This window comes from Rhinoraja longicauda, chromosome 4, assembly GCF_053455715.1.
Source record: "Rhinoraja longicauda isolate Sanriku21f chromosome 4, sRhiLon1.1, whole genome shotgun sequence".
NCBI lineage: Eukaryota > Metazoa > Chordata > Chondrichthyes > Rajiformes > Arhynchobatidae > Rhinoraja > Rhinoraja longicauda.
The window spans coordinates 39,733,875-39,751,604 of NC_135956.1; the positions used below are offsets into that span (position 1 = coordinate 39,733,875).

Consider the following 17,730-nt stretch of genomic DNA (forward strand, 5'->3'; position numbering starts at 1 on the left):
CTGCTGCTCCAAAACCCCATCCACCGCCACGTCAGATGCATCAACCGTCAGGGCCGTGGGGGCTCGGGTGGACCAACATGGTGGCGTCTGCCAAAGCTGCCTTAGCTGCTGCAAAAGCCAACTCCGCGGCCGGGGACCATATCAACTCTACAGGTTTACCCGCAAGGCACTGGAAAAGCGGGCGCATGACCCGCGCAGCTGCCGGGACGAACCTATGGTAGAAGTTGACCATACCTACGAACTCCTGCAGCTCTTTCACTGTGGTGGGCCTGGGAAATGCCCGGATAGCCTCCACCTTCTCGGGCAAAGGGGTGGCGCCGGCAGGGGTGATTCTGTGCACTAAAAAATCGAGAGAAGGGAGGCCGAATTGACACTTGGAGGGTTGGATAATGAGCCCGTGGTCTTGGAGCCGCTGGAATACAGTCCGCAAGTGGACCTGGTGTTCCTGCACTGAGGGGCTGGTGACCAGGATGTCGTCTAAATAAATAAACACAAAGGGTAAACCCCGACCCACACGGTCCATCAGTCGCTGGAAAGCCTGTGCCGCGTTCTTTAAACCGAAAGGCATGCGCAACCATTCGAACAACCCAAACGGAGTGATCGTGGCAGTTTTTGGTATGTCCTTCGGCCGCACAGGAATCTGGTGGTATCCTCGTACCAAGTCGATCTTGGAAAACACCACCGCACCTTCCAGCCCAGACGAGAAGTCCTGCAGGTGCGGTATGGGGTAGCGTTCAGCCGTAGTGACAGCATTGAGACGCCGATAATCACCACATGGTCTCCACCCCCCAGATGCCTTGGAGACCATATGCAACGGCGAGGCCCACGGGCTGTCAGACTGACGGACAATGCCCATTTCCTCCATCTTCCTAAATTCCGCCCGCGCCACCACCAGTTTGTCGGGCGGTAGCCTCCGGGCCCGAGCGAAAACGGGAGGGCCCTCGGTGCGGATGTGGTGGACCACGCCGTGCTTGGCCGAAGGGGTGTCAAAACGCTGGATGAGCAGCTCTGGAAACTCCGCCAGGACCTCAGCATACGAGTCAGGGGCCGCGACGACGACCTGGACAGTAGGGCTGGGCGGGGAGGCGATTGTCGGAGCGACGGGCTCCTCGCTGGCGGAGGGTCGGAGGTCGTTACCGCGGACATCGGGGACCAGTGAAAAGGCCCAGAGAAAATCTGCGCCTAGGATCGCTTGTCTGACGTCTGCTATAGTGAATGGCCATTCGTACGTGCGGAGGCCTAAAACAAGTGACATCTTCCGCGTACCGAACATGCGGATGGGGCTGCCATTAACCGCTATGAGGGTAGGACCTGTCTTACCCGATCTGGTCTCAAGGTCGGTCGGCGGCACTATACTGACAATGGCTCCCGTGTCCACCAAAAATTCTGTGTCCGTGAATCGGTCTCGGACGTAGAGACGTCGGTTCTGGTCAATCGCAACTGCCCCTATGTACGATCGGCCGAGGCATTTCCCGCGAAAGTACAAGGTGAGCGGCAGTTGCGGGATTCTCCACCCCATCGTAGATGGTAGTAGCACCAGCCGTGCTTGTGCGGATCCTTTTGGCGGGCTTTTGGAGGACTGGCGGGAGACGCGGCGCCATCTTGATGTCGCTGTGGCGTGGTCACTGATGTCGAGACCTTGTTGATCGAACCGCTTCCTTTCGATTTGGACGCCATGAGCGCATCAGCTTTTTCTGCATATGCCTCGGGGTCCTTAAAAGAACAATCCGTGAGCATAAGTCTGACATCTTCGGGAAGCTTCTCTCGGAATGCCTGCTCGAACATGAGGCAATCCGTATGTTCACCGGCTAGCATCATCATCTCGGTCATGAGAACGGACGGCAGCCGATCTCCGAGATCCGGTAGGTGCAGAAGTTTTTTAGCTCGGTCATGCCTATGGAACCCGAAGGTTCGTAGTAACAGTGCCTTCATGGCCTCGTACTTGTCTTCCGCAGGAGGGTTGACGATGAACCGCATCACGCGTGTGGTCGTCTCCGGCGACAGAGCACTGACGAGGTAATAGTATTTCGTCGCATCTGTCGATATGTTTCTTAAATGAAACTGGGCTTCGGTGTGGACAAACCAAGATTGCGGTTGATGTGTCCAAAACGACGGAAGGTGAACGCTGACTGCGCTTAGCTCCGGTGTGCCAGGCGCAGCAGTCAACAACGGGGCGTCGTGTTCGCTCATGGTCGGTGATCGCCCAGATCACGTCGGGGTCACCAATATGGCGAGTCCGGAAACTTGTTCTTTGTTGAAGAAGTTTATTGCGACAGCAATATTCGATTACAAAGTTTCTTTAACAAGATAACGGACAACCATTAAAACTCACTGTCTTCTTTGAAGACGTCTCCTAACTAACTCTTTTCGGGCGCCAAAAGCGCACATGACAACGCTGTCCAATCAGCGATGTCGCTCTCTGGACCAATCCCTACGGTCGCGCCCACACGTGACCTTGCTGGCCAATCTGAGGGTTCGACGACTAGGACCACTCTCTATGGTCGCTACACTACCTTCGATTTAAACCAGCATCTGCAGTTCTTTCCTACATAGTTTAAAATAAGGCTGGCTCTACTGATGCTTTAAATGGGCCAAATGTCGCACACCTTGATTAATTGCCCCATTTTCTTTGTGGAACAATTATCAAAAGCTGGGTTGCACAGCGATTAGCCACCTTCTAGCAGATTTTGCAAAAGGCAATTTGTCCATTCGTGCTAAGACTATTTGTGTGTGGAGGCATCATGGTCAAGCATATTGGTCCTGCTGCTGTATGGTCTGAGTTTCCAGAATGAGATGCTGATTAGAAGCTTTATAATTGGATACTTTCTCTTCATTAGCCCATTGTATTTCAGACCGAATGTGGCTCATCTGCCACTTGCCGGGCTGAATTAAACTAACTGTGAGATCCTTTTATCTCAGTTTCAATCAGGCAAATTAGCACTAAGAATTCAATCTCCAAAAATATTCTGCATATTGTGTTTGGAAAATAACAACACATTTTTCATCTTATATTGTGCACGTGGATCAAATGCAAGAAGTTATGGCCATTACAGTACTTACAGGAGAGCCACGTGGACCTTGGTCTCCTCTTTGTCCTGGTGTTCCTGGGTCACCCTTCGGAATAAACACCATCATCATTAAAATACATGAAACATCCACAAATTCCACAGCTGCCATGTTTCCATACATCTCAAATACATCAATCAAGAACTATTTGTGTATCTATCCACTAAAATAACCACTACAATATATTATCATACACTAAATATATGGGGCCTAACTCTTTTATACAGTAAAAAAATATGGGGCTGAATCACAGATCATCCATAGTTCTATTAAGTAGTGGATGTAGTCTTGAGCACAAAATGGCCAATCTATGTGTTTGTGCCCATTTATTCCTGACTGCTACTTATCATTTACAAGGCTGATCCACTTGACTTTTCTGAGCCTTTCTTACTTCCTATGATTCGTAGGACTTTAAACCCGATATCATCCAACTTGTTCATCTTTTAATTAATCTTCTGTTCCTTTTCTTTTCATGTTGTATAATGCACTGTGCCATGAGTCCTGGCTTTTCATCTAGTCTAATCTGGTTTATAATTAAATGAGTATTGAGGTTATCATAAACCATAGAACCACAAAGAATACATTCTTCTATTCACTGTCCTCTATAACATTTCTTGCATTGTATTAAATCATAGTTATACAGCATGGAAATAGGCCCTTCGGCCAAACTCATCCCTGTCATCCATGATGTCCTTCTGAGCTAATCCCATATTGTCTGCATTTGAACCATACGTAATGAAAGGCCACTTGCAGGAGCTGAATATCAATGAATTAAAACTGCCTGAACACAAAGTGGAAAAGTATGTTTTAACATCAATATCACAATGACTACCCGAGTGTCAAGCTGCAAATATTATTTGTCAACAAAGATACTTACAGGCTCCCCTGGAATTCCAGGAGGTCCTATCGATCCCATCTCACCAGTATCCCCCTGAAATTAGGCCAATTTACATACATAAGCAGGAGTATAACATCAAAAGTACCACAAGAAAACAGGAGAGGGGTAAGCCACAATGGCCTCAGCAATACCATATGGTTATAGCTAATCTGTGCTGGTTTCAACCCCTCGTCTGTGGTAGTTCCTTACCACCATCAATTCCTCAATCTTTCAAATATTCACTAATGATCTGGCCACGGGGACAGAGGATTCCAAGGGTTCACTACCCTCTGAAAGAAGAACCATCACCTAATTCCTTATAACTCCTCTATCCCATCACCCTTTTCCTTGTAACTCCTCCATCACCCAATTCCTGATAACTCCTCTATCATTTCATTTCTCAACCCCCTCCTTCAAACCCCTCCATTTTTCTTTTAACCCCCTCCACCCCATTCCTTTCCATCCACTATCCCTCCCTCGAGTTATACTGTTCAGTCCCCATCTTCCTCATCAGATTTCATACCTGTAGCCTTTTGTCGCCAGTTCGCCTCCAGCCATGGTTACTATCTCCACCCATCTGCAAATCATCCCTCCTCACCTGAATCTACTTATCGCCAGTTTTGCCCACTCCTTCCCCTCACTTTTCATTCCCAGCTTTCTCCCTTGTACTCCATTAGCCTGAGGAATGGTCCTAACTAAGAATGTGGCTGACTTTTTTGGTCCACAGATGCTGCCTGGCTTGCTGAATTCCTCCAAATTTGGTCCAAATTATTTCCTTATGAAGAGAGCTCTCAGGCTGATGTACTCACTATAGTCTGTTGGCAGTTTCAGAACTTTATTTTTATTTTTCAGGAATCTGATGAATTTGCTGGGCAGATCAAGCAATTTATATGTTGTTATTCCTTGCTCTGGGACTGCCACTATTTGGGAGATTATATCACTACAACCTTTGTGTTATTTCTCAATAAACTAAAATAAACGAATTACCTTTTCCCCGATGTGACCTTTCTGTCCTGGTGATCCATGTAATCCCTTCAAAAAACACACAGAAGATATTACCAACTATTCCCACAGGATTAACTAAAAATAAATCCATTATTATCCCGCAACCAATAAGCTGGCATGGTGACTAATCAAGTTGACCACATTTATTGCTAAACTTAAAGACCTCTGATTTGAGGAATTAACTATTAATGCTCGTATGTTTTGCAGGAAATTCAAACAAACATAAAATTGCTTTAAAATTTACCACAAATGTTTTCAGAATTTGTACTTCCCTCTAATTCAGAAATGGTCACCTCTTCAATTACTAATCATCGTTATATTGTCTGCTAAAGTGTTAGTGACCGATACAAATGTAATCATGTTTCTCAAATATATCTTAAACATGTTTCAAAGAATCAATAACTTTATAGGTGCCATCATCGGTTCAAGATGAGCAAATAATTTATACAGGGAATTGCTTTAGTGATGTAAATGAATTGTTTAAAATTTGCCCCTGGAACTTTTTTATAATTGCAAGTTAACGTTTAGGTAGAGTGAAAAGCTGTGTCTTACATGCTATCCAATCAGATCAGAAAATACCATAAAATACCATACATTTAAGTCAAACTCAAGTACAATAAGTAAAGCAAAGGCAAAGATACAGAGTGCAGAATATGGTTCTCAACATTGAAGTGCACTGGTTCCATAGACAAAGTCCAATGTCTGCAGTGGGGTAGATGTGAATCAGACATTGGCCTAGCTTATGGTAGGATCGTTCAGAAGCCTGATGACAAAGGGGACAAAGCCGTTGCCAAGTATGGTTGTGCAATCGTTCAAGCTTCTCTAACTTCTGCCCAACAGGAGCAGGTAGAAGAAGGACTCACTAGGGTTGGACAAGTCTTGCAGCTAAATCACTTACAGGTAAACCTCGAATTCCAGTTTCCCCCATTCTGCCTGGTATTCCAGCATCACCCTACATTTAAAACATAAAAGCATAAGGATTTATGGGAACATTAACACCCTTCATCCCAGTAAGATTGAACTGTTTTAAATTTGCCCATGGGCCACATTATTCAGCAAGCCACCTGAGAGGAGCAGAAGTGCTATCCCATCAAATGCCTTCCCATCAAGTTAGTACTGTGACTCGCAATACTGATCAGAAGTTTCCTTGCTCCCTGTTGCATTCCCGCTTCCAATTCTTGTCCTTAAATTACTTTTAAACTGGTGCAAACAATTGGAAAATATATCTTGAAATTTGGATGAGTAGAAAGGCTGCTCCAACTTTCTTTAGTGTTCCGCTAGAGCTAGAAAAAAAGGAGAATGCAACAATTTCAAAAGTGAAAAGAACAAGGCAAAGCAATCTGAATTGAGGCCACGAGAAGCCTCAGTTCCTCCATCACTGCTACTGCTTATTCAACAGCAAATGGGAACGGCCAATGAATGTTCCTTTTTCCAGTGATGCACACATCCCATGAATGAGAAAAGAAAATGCGAGAGAGAAATTCACCTTTGGTTCAAAGGGAAAAATGCGAGAGAGCGTAAGAATATCTCATTGTACCTCATGTTTGGTTCATTGAAGCCAGTACAACCAATGTTTATGTCTGAAGAAGGGTCTCGACCCGAAACTTCACCGATTCCTTCTCTCTAGAGATGCTGCCATCCCACTGAGTTACTCCACCTATTTGTGTCTATCTTCGGTTTAAACCAGCATCTGTAGTTCCTTCTTACACAATGTTTATTGACATTGTTTACAAACCAAAGTCAAATTTCCATCATACTCCACTTCTTTTAAGAACACCTCAATCTTTAAAAAAAATTATCTGATACTATTCCTTTCAATTCCATTGCCTTAATTGCAAACCAAATTGTTACAGCTTTCCTCATTCTATGAAACCCACCTTCCTTTACTGTCCACACATAAACATACTAACACCCAAGCCTTCTCTTGTATTTTGAATTAGCATCCACCACTTATTCACACCATTTTTTCATTTTCCATTCCAATGCACTCTGCTTGCCCATTACTTCACATTCAGCATACAGTTTAAATTTCATGTTGTCTGCATCTGTCTCTATCCAACATCATCTTGTCTGCTCAACATACAGTGCCCTCCATAATATTTGGACAAAGACCCATCATTTATTTATTTGCCTCTATACTCCACAATTTGAGATTTATAATAGAAAAAATCACAAGTGATTAAAGTGCATTTTGTCAGATTTTATTAAAGGGTATTCTTATACATTTTGGTTTCACCCTGTAGAAATTACAGCTGTGGTTATACATATTCCTCCCATTTCAGGGCACCATAATGTTTAGGACAAATGGCTTCACAGGTGTTTGTATTTGCTCAGGTGTGTTTAATTGCCTCCTTAATGCAGGTGTAGGAGCCATTTGTGTTTATTATATTTGTGTCTTAGTATATTATATTATTTTGTATCTTGCTGTATTATTTTTGGACACTTGGGGGTTGTCTTGAGATGAATACATATATGGGCACATGGACTGGGAGGAGCCAGAATTATGAGTATAATTGGGAATGCAGTGATGTGATGCGTCAGACACGAAGGAGCCATGGCTAGATACAGTTTTTACCAAGTCTATGACAGGAGAAATACTATCCGTTTGTAACACTACTTCAATAAAATACTAATTAAACTGAAACATCGTGAAGATCTCTCTGTTGTTGTTATACAAAGATAGGGAAGAATGAATGGATTAAGACAAAGTGAGAAATGGGAAAATTGAAAATACTAATTGTACATTTTAGTATCTACAACAGCAGTCAGAAACTGAAGGGACAAGCTTCATTGTCCGCACTGTTAATTTTCAGTGCTGGTGTGACGACAACATTTGGCTGTCATTAACACTCAGTATAACATTAAAATTGTATTTGGATCAAAATTAATATGACACATTGCTGATGAGTTTAATTAATTTCAATTACATGAAAACAACAATTTTGAACCATACTTGGCACTTCAGTGATGAGACATCTAACCTGATCTGAAATTGAATAATAGCCTCCCTGTTACTTGCACTGCGAATCATGTGCCAACCTAAATTTGTGTGTTGAGAACATATTGGCATGTTAATACGCTGTGCAGTTTAATTCTTCTTGTTACCTTCATGCCATCAACTCCAGGACTTCCATCTCGGCCAACAAGCCCCGGAGCACCCTGAAATTAAAAGGATAAATGTAAATTAATTGTGACGACATTGGCTTTTTTTCTTTCTGAGCATTTACTTTAAAACATTCTCCCTTCTGAAGTTGCTGACTCATTCCCAGATGTAGATTATTTCAGTAACAGTCCCGAAGATACCAGAGGATGAGAGGAGATCTTATCGAAACGTATAAGATTATTAAGGGGTTGGACACGTTAGAGGTAGGAAACATGTTCCCAATGTTGGGGGAGTCCAGAACAAGGGGCCACAGTTTAAGAATAAGGGGTAGGCCATTTAGAACTGAGATGAGGAAAAACTTTTTCAGTCAGAGAGTTGTAAATCTGTGGAATTCTCTGCCTCAGAAGGCAGTGGAGGCCAATTCTCTGAATACATTCAAGAGAGAGCTAGATAGAGCTCTTAAGGATAGCGGAGTCAGGGGGTATGGGGAGAAGGCAGGAACGGGGTACTGATTGAGAATGATCAGCCATGATCACATTGAATGGTGGTGCTGGCTCAAAGGGCCGAATGGCCTCCTCCTGCACCGATTGTCTATTGTCTACAGAATAGCCTGCAAGTACTTGAGGGCAGCACCGTGGCACACTGGCAGAGCTGCTGCCTCACAGTGCCAGAGACCTGGGTTCGATCCTGACCTCAGGTGCCTTCTCGGTGTGGAGTTTGCATGTTTGTCCTGTGACCATGTGGGTTTCCTCTGGGTGCTCTGGTTTCCTCCCACATTCCAAAGATGTGCAGATGTGTAGGTTAATTGGCCTCTGTAAATTGCCCCTAAAGTGTAGGGAATGGATACGAAAGTGGGATAATGTGTAGGGAATGGATGAAATGTTGGATAACAGAACTAGTGTGAATGGGTGATCAATGGTCAACATTGACTCTGTGGGCCAAAGGGCCTGATTCCATGCTGTATATCTAAACTAAACTAAATCTCTAAATAAAAGCTATCAACCAAATTAAACAAAAGAATTACATGGTTTTCTGTGTAGTACTGTTTTCTGTGTGTCAACCAGAACCAAACAAGTAGCTTTTTATATAGGGAGGCCTTCTGGAAGATCCTCCCTAAACACAGTTGCAGTATAAACACAGAACAGTTCACCAGATACTTGAAGGGGTGTGCCCCTAATATTAAAGTCATAGACTCATCAGCACAGAAACAGGATCTTCTGCCCAACTTGTCCACCGGACTGATTCCCCATCTATAGATATAGATCTATACATCTATAGATCTATAGACATCTATATGTTTATGTTTGATGTCCCCATCAAACATCCTGCCTATGTTTGACCGATATCCCTCTAAACCTTTCCCATCCATGTACCCATCCAAATGATTTTAAATGTTGCTATTGAACATATCTCAACTGCCTCCTTTGGCAGCTTGTTCCACCTATCTCCCTCTGTGTGAAAAAGTTGCCTCTCAAATTCCTTTTAAATCTTTCCCTCTCACCTGAAATCTATATCATATCATCATCATATATATACAGCCGGAAACAGGCCTTTTCGGCCCTCCAAGTCCGTGCCGCCCAGCGATCCCTGCACATTAACACTATCCTACACCCACTAGGGACAATTTTTACATTTGCCCAGCCAATTAACCTACATACCTGTACGTCTTTGGAGTGTGGGAGGAAACCGAAGGTCTCGGAGAAAACCCACGCAGGTCACGGGGAGAACGTACAAACTCCTTACAGTGCAGCACCCGTAATCAGGATCGAACCTGAGTCTCCGGCGCTGCATTCGCTGTAAAGCAGCAACTCTACCGCTGCGCTACCGTGCCGCCCATATGTCCTCTACTTCTTGATTTCCCTATTCTGGGTAAAATACTTTGTGCATTCATTCATTGTGCATGCTGCGTAATGATTTCCTGACTCTTATACTCAAATGCCCTGACATATGAAAGCAAGCATACCATATACCTTCTTCACCACTCTTATCCACTTGTGTTGCCACTTCCAGGGAATTTGGGATTTGAACTCCGTGATCCCTCTGTACATCAATGCTATTAAAGGTCATGCCATTAATTATATATGTTCCCCTTACATTCAACCTCCCAATGTGCACACATGCCTATGGTTGGATGTGGAAAGGGAAGGGAATCAGGGCATCTTCAGGTAAAGGAATAAGGGTAGAAAAAAAAGGGAGATTGTATATCATTTTCGCCAGATAATAATATTCTTATTTTGATACAGTAAATCGCCTGGTAATAAATACTTACAGGTTCACCTTTAAGTCCTGGAGAACCATATGGTCCTCGAGGTCCCTCTGGACCCTGGAAGGTAATGAATCATTGTTAAACTATTAAATACACAGAAATACATTAAATACACCGGGCGGCACAGTGGCGCAGCAGTAGAGTTGCTGCCTTACAGCGAATGCAGCGCCGGAGACTCGGGTTCGATCCTGACTACGGGCACCGTCTGTACGGAGTTTGTACGTTCTCCCCGTGACCTGGGTGGGTTTTCTCCGAGATCTTCGGTTTCCTCCCACACTCCAAAGACGTACAGGTATGTAGGTTAATTGGCTGGGCAAATGTTTTTTTTTAAATTGTCCCTAGGGTGTAGGATAGAGTTAATGTGCGGGGATCGCTGGGCGACGCGGACCCGGTGGGCCGAAGGGCCTGTTTCCATGCTGTATCTCTCAATATAAAAAATCTAATCCTGTAGTTATCGGAGGAGTTAATTTGTCACTTTAATATCAGTTTAATCCTGGGCCTGCGTTGAGCCGATTCTTTTCCATCAGATATCAGTGCAAGCCATCGTCCACTTCAATTCAGGGGGCAAGCAAACTCACCAAGACTATCACTCATGTTATTTAGTGATTGCTCTGGAGTCTGAATGATGGGGAGCAATAAAAATCGACCATAACATTATCCTCCGACAGCTGCAAGGACTCACACTGACGCACGGTATGTAGAACAGTACAGCACAGCAACAGGTCCATCAGCCCATGATATCTGTGCTGAACATGATGCCAAGTTAAACTAATCCTTTCTGCCTGCACGTGATCCAAATACCCATTTCATGTATATTCATGAGCCAAAATAAAAGCCTCTTAAAATACCTCTATTGTATCTACCCACCATTGCCAGTGCATTCCCGCTCCTAACACATTCTGTGTCCAGCCAGAATACCAGGCTTACACCAAATTAACAAAGTCATCACGGATCCCACACATCTTAATCTCCAAAATCAGCCTACCTTAACAGACCTTGTCAAATCTATATACTAAAACTCTCGTTTGTTTGTTTGTTCCTGAGCTGCAGCCAAAATGGTACACGATAGCGCGACAATTTTAGGCCCACCTTACTCACCATTGTCCCTTTGGTGCTAATGGAAGAAGTTTCATTGAAAAATCGGTGTTATATTTTTAATATTATTCACATTTTAAAATTTAAATCGAACTCCTAGGGAGGGAGGGGAGGGGTGGGAAGGGGAGGGGAGGGAGGGGGTAGGGGGAAGGGAGGGAGGGGGAAAGGGAGGGAGGGGGAAGGGAGATGAGGGAGGGAGAAGGGAGGGTGGAGAGAGGGGGGAGGAGGGAGGGAGGGGGGAGGGAAGGAGGGGGAGGGGGGGAGGAGAGGGTGCTGCACCAATGCAGGAGAGGTTTGGGCCCAACGGGTCCACTTGGTCTAGTGCCTTACTCAAGTCCATGTAGACACATCCACTGCCTTACCCTCATCAAACGTCTTTACCACCTTCTCAGAAACTCAACCGTTAGTAAGACATGACTTGCCCTGCACCAAGCCATGCTGACTGTCCCTAATTAGCCCATACTCATCCAAATGTGAACAGATCTTTTACCTAAGAATTATTTCCAATGGTTTCCCTACCACGGATGTGATAGTCCTGCCATTTCCCGGATTATCTCAATTTTTCTTCTTAATCAAAGGAACAACAGTGCCTACTCTCCAGTCCTCTGGGACATTGCCTATGGCTAGGAAAGATACATTCTCAAGGTCCCAGCAGTCTCCTCTCTTACTTATCTTAATAACCTGGGATAGATTCTATCGGGTCCTGGGGACCTATCTACATTAATGGTCTTCAAGAGACCCAACACCACCTGTTTCTTGATTTCAAAATGCCCCAGCATATTAGTACACCTCCACACTGATCTCACAAAATCCTGCTCCTTGGTGAATACCAATGCAAAGTGCTCGTTTGGTATACCTTGCCTTCATTCTTTAACTGCAAGTAAAATTCTTTCCTTATCCCTGAGTGGTCCTAACCTCATCCTAGGTACCGACTTGTTTTAAATATCTGTAAACAATTGAAAATAATGCACATCAAAACTGGGAGTTTTTTTTTCAAAATTCACCCATTACTTCAATTTTAAATTTTATTACTGGCTTATTGTCACTTGCACTGACCATTCTGAAAAAAAACCTCTGATAATCAAGGAAATGTACACAGATTAATACAACTTAAATGCAAGCAATATGAAGCAGTAGTAATAATTACCTTGGCCCCCTTGATGCCTGGTTCTCCAATTCCACCTCTTGCACCTTCAGGACCCTGCAATGCAGAAGAGTTATTGTTGTATTCTTTCATTACATACAATTAATCACATCTGACTATTACTGATTTATGAATTACTGGCATTTCTTAAAACAATTTTGATACACAGTGTCAAATATGAATATTGTCTCTATTTATTTTACTGCATTTTAATTGTCACTGATTATAACCCTGTATTAATTTCCTCCTTTGAAATATTATCTGGGCATTTGCATCTTTGTGAATGGAGGGAAAGTAACAAAATAATTATCATATGCGTTTGGACTCCCTGGTTGTAGGCAATCCAATTTAGATATTCTGAGATCTGTTTGTCAAATCACTCCAGAGTTTAACACTCTTTTTCTTGCCTTTTTCGTCAACTCTAGGATTTGAGCAAATAATCTATGTTGACATTCAAATTCAGCACTGTCAGAAGAAGTATCCTCTCAATTTACTTTAAAATGAAAACTACTTAAAAATCCCTCTGACTGGTGAAAACTACAACATGCCCATCCGAGTGCATGTTTTAATTGGAACATGCAATATCAAGGTTTTATGGATTTATACATCCGGTGTGAATCCGATGAATTTCCTAATCAAACAAAGCAGAGGCCATTCATCCTGTCTACTCAATGGCTACAAATCATGACTGTTTGGACTACTGATCGATTTAAGGGCCTGTCCCACTAAGGCAATTTTAAGGCGACTGCCGGCGACTAGGCTGTCGCCGAACGTTCGCCGGGGTGTTGCGGGCATGATCGTGAGGAGTCTTCAATGAATCGTAGCGGATCTCGACGCGTCACGGAAAAAAATTCCAGATAGAAATCTCTCGGCGACAGCTGGCTTGGTATCGTAGCTTATTGCAGGCGCTGTCGCATGCTGTCCCCAGGTTTGCTAGGTTGTCGCAGATGCATTTAGAAGCACGTACTATTAAATTAAGAAAAGGCATTTGAAGATACCAGAAGATAGTTTTGTTTAACCAATTTATTTACTGTCAGGACATTTGACAGGTAGATTGGAGGCGACAGTTTGACGGTCAGGTAAGCGTGGTAATTTTGCGATGTTTCCGAAGACAGTGTAATCACTTAGCCAGGTGCTAGTTTCACAAAAAAAGTAACTTGTATCAACCTGACTCGGCATTGTCGTGGTCATTGTCAATAGACAATAGACAATAGGTGCAGGAGGAGGCCATTCGGCCCTTCGAGCCAGCATCGCCATTCAATGTGATCATGGCTGATCATTCTCAATCAATACCCCGTTCCTGCCTTCTCCCCATACCCCCTGACTCCGCTATTCCTTAAGAGCTCTATCTAGCTCTCTCTTGAATGCATTCAGAGAATTGGCCTCCACTGCCTTCTGAGGCAGAGAATTCCACAGATTCACAACTCTCTGACTGAAAAAGTTTTTCCTCATCTCAGTTCTAAATGGCCTACCCCTTATTCTTAAACTGTGGCCCCTGGTTCTGGACTCCCCCAACATTGGGAATATGTTTCCTGGCTCTAACATGTCCAACCCCTTAATAATCTTATACGTTTCGATAAGATCCCCTCTCATCCTTCTAAATTCCAGTGTATACAAGCCTAGTCGCTCCAGTCTTTCAACATATGACAGTCCCGCCATTCCGGGAATTAACCTAGTAAACCTATGCTGCATGCCCTCAATAGCAAGAATATCCTTCCTCAAATTTGTAGACCAAAACTGCACACAGTACTCCAGGTGCAGTCTCACTAGGGCCCTGTACAACTCTCGTAGGGTAAAATAAAATTTTGGCGATCTGCTACGACTTTGACAGTCGCCAGCAGTCACCTTAAAAATCGCGTAACTGGGACAGGCCCTTTAGGGTTTTAACCAAACTGTTTAAACTGCATCAATATTTCACCTTGAAAGCAATAAATGGTAAGTGACAGCCTCATGGAGCCAAATAGTCCATCAATCAAAGCATCTTTTGATTCAGAAGACCAATATGTCTGCCTCTGTTGAAAAGAAGCTTTCCAATCTATTTCCACATTCTGACACCCAGTCAGTAGTCAAGGGACGGGAATCAGCATTTCTGTTGGTTATTGGTTCTATTCTCTAACCTACCCAGAAAGTCCATGCCTTTTTAACTTAACTACCGTCAAATTACTGGAAACTTACTGTAGGCCCTAGTGAACCTGGAGGCCCATGCAAACCATTAAATCCTGGAAGTCCCTGGAAGAAATAGAACACACTTAAATATTGATAAGTTTTCGACATACATTTCCTGCTTATAAAACAGTTTCAATGATAGCTGGAAGCCTCTCCTCATGGAATGGTTTATAACTTCAATGTTATGTGTTCTTTATGTTGTGAAGAGCAACATAAAGGTCATTGTTGGAGAAATAAAGCTGCAAGGGAAAAACTTGTTAAAGAGTGTATTAAAACTTGAAAGCTACAAACGTAATACCGGTTCAGTGCACTAATCTTTATCCTGATGGTAACCAACAGCAGGGTGCATAATACTGGTTACAAATCAAAGGTAAATTATCCTTGAACAGACTATGATTTTACTTTAAAATAGTGGTAAATGAGCAAACAAAAAAAGTTACGTTTTAAAAAATTAGTTTGGGGCAATTATCAGCTCTAAATAATTCAATATCAACACATACCTTTGATCTTGGGACCGCTAATCTGTTGCCTTGGAACCCCAGAAATTGGATCCAAAGCAAGTTTTTATTAGTGCTATGTTGCTCTTAATTTGCACAAGGTCAGGCAGACAGCACAGTGTCCACCACATTGAAATGGATAAACAAGATAACTCATTTACACACCACAATGAAGTTAAAAAAGGGTGCTTTTTTGTTCAATTGAGATATTGAGAACACTCAGTTTTAAAAAAGGTGATTTGCAAAAACAAAAGAAGTCTTTATTCAAATTAGATTTGATTCCAAAAGTTACTAATTAGCAATGTGCAAGCTGAAATTCCTTTTTAAAGACTTCCAATTTTGCTATAGTCTACAGCCAAATGCCACTGATGTTCACAGTCAGTAACACATCTTTATTATTTTAAATATAGTTTAAATACAGTTATAGCTATTATTTATTCAGGCAGAGTGAAAAACCAGGAGGGGTATTTGGAATAAAATGAATTGGGTGTATTGCCATGTGCATTAATCTGAATTTAATCTTCCAAGATGATGCTATCAAAGAGGAACATGTAACAGAAAAATAGGAAATGGGATGGTGGTCTAATATACATTTTGGGACAATTGACATAAACTATAGTTAGCATTATAGTTACTACAGCGAGTTGGTCTGCACGGGCCATTAGCAGTGACAATGACAAACGTGCTATAGGAATGGAGCGGGCAAGCATTGAAGGAGAACAAAGTGTTAAAACAGTGTTGGTGGGAACACAGAACTTGCAGAGGAGCAGGAAATTGGCTGGAAACGATATCACAGACAGCATTAAGTGAAATATTGGTATGTTTAAAAAATATTGAACGGTGTACTGCAGTAATGATGAGAGGAACAAGAATTCTTTGCAGGTCTAACTGATAATAAAATAACTAAATTATAACATTATACCTCTTGGAAAATAATATTAATATGCTGGTAATATGGTATTAATACTCACTTTGCTCCCTTTATCTCCTGATAGGCCAGGAAAACCTCTTGGTCCACGAGAACCCTGTAAGAATTAGATCCCAGAGTAAAATAAAGTAATCATAGGATACAAACAAAGAGGTTGGGATTCTAGGGTTAGTATTGTGATGGGGACTCCACCCTAAATTCTGGAAACTTAATAATATTAATATCTAGGACAGCCTGCATCCAAAATTGATGTGTGGCGCATGAGGTCGTGATGTTGGAAAATTGGAACAGATTCCTTGAAGGAACACTGGGGAGAGACGGATACAATAGATTGAAAACGAACATGGGGAACAAACCACAGAAAAAATAAATCTGTGAAGAACTTGCAGAGTTGTGCCTGAACTCTCTTGCAGAAATTATTTAGGAGCATTTCCCTCTCCAACTCCTATCGATTCCACTGTTTAAACATAATCATACTGTATGCAGGGATAACATATTGAACTTTGCATTGGAATTTAGAGCTTTTATTTGCACTACAGGACTAAAATGGATAGAAAATTACTTTGTTCAATTTAACATTTAAAAAATGAACGATAAGCAGCTGCTGTTTATGCCATTTTCAATAATGGGTGGCACAGTGGTACAGCAGTAGAGTTTTGCTGTTTTACAGCACCAGAGACCTGAGTTTGATCCTCACTAGAGGTGCGGTCTGTATGGATTTTGTATGCTCTACCTATGAATCCGTGGGTTTTCTCCAGATGATCTAGCTTCCTCCCTCATGCCTAAACCATGAGATTTGTAGGTTAATTGGCTTCTGTAAATTATCCCTAGTGTGTAGGATGCAAAACTGTGATAAACCTAGAATTGGTGTATGGCTGATTGTTGGTCGGTGTGGCCACGGTGAACCAAAGGGCCTGTTTCCATGCTGTATCTCTAAACTAAACTAAGCAAAAGATGTATAAGGGTGGAACTTTAAGGGTTTACTTTAACCTAGTTAAAGTAAACTAGTTAACTCTTCTGTAGTTTCAGCACAATGAGGATGAATATTTTAAAACCTGTGTTGTAACATTGCAGAAGGTGTTTTATGGGGATAAATAGAAATTGAAATATAGTGAGAAAATCTGTAATCAGAGAAACTTTGCTTTAATTGGATGCAATTGCATATGTACCTCAGATCCAGGAATCCCTCTGATACCTTGTGGCCCAGGAGAACCTCGATCCCCCTGCATTTTGGAAAACAATGAAGTGAATGAAGACAAGTGCAGAATAAATCCCAATTTTGCAATGCTAGGTACCATTAGTGAGGAAGCCTTTATTGCTGAGCAGGGAATTTTCACACTCTGATGATCGAAAAATCTGTCAGAAATCAGCTTTATGGCAAGATTCACTGCCACGTAGATCTGCAAGCTTCCAGTTTTGTTCACTAATCTGTGCTTTGGATTTGTTAAAAGTAAGATGTATTGGACCAATCTGATATAACTTGGGCAGCACAGTGGCACAGCTGGTAGAGCTTCTGCCTTGCAGCACCAGAGACCTGAATGTGATGTACTTGTATTTTCGGTAAGTCTTTGATAAATTATTAC

At 42.6% G+C, this 17,730-nt stretch overlaps 1 protein-coding gene across 1 annotated transcript in view; it reads right to left on the reverse strand.

Moving 5' to 3' along the window:
- Positions 1–17,730, reverse strand: part of col9a1c (collagen, type IX, alpha 1c) — an 88,969-nt gene that overhangs the window by 18,805 nt on the left and 52,434 nt on the right. The window contains exons 18-27 of the mRNA XM_078397564.1: positions 17,317–17,370; positions 16,191–16,244; positions 14,732–14,785; positions 12,560–12,613; positions 10,321–10,374; positions 8,054–8,107; positions 5,847–5,900; positions 4,931–4,975; positions 3,944–3,997; positions 3,061–3,114 (exon numbers count right to left, since the gene is read on the reverse strand). Coding sequence (XP_078253690.1) covers positions 3,061–3,114; positions 3,944–3,997; positions 4,931–4,975; positions 5,847–5,900; positions 8,054–8,107; positions 10,321–10,374; positions 12,560–12,613; positions 14,732–14,785; positions 16,191–16,244; positions 17,317–17,370 — 531 coding nt within the window. The remainder of the gene's footprint in view (positions 1–3,060; positions 3,115–3,943; positions 3,998–4,930; positions 4,976–5,846; positions 5,901–8,053; positions 8,108–10,320; positions 10,375–12,559; positions 12,614–14,731; positions 14,786–16,190; positions 16,245–17,316; positions 17,371–17,730) is intronic.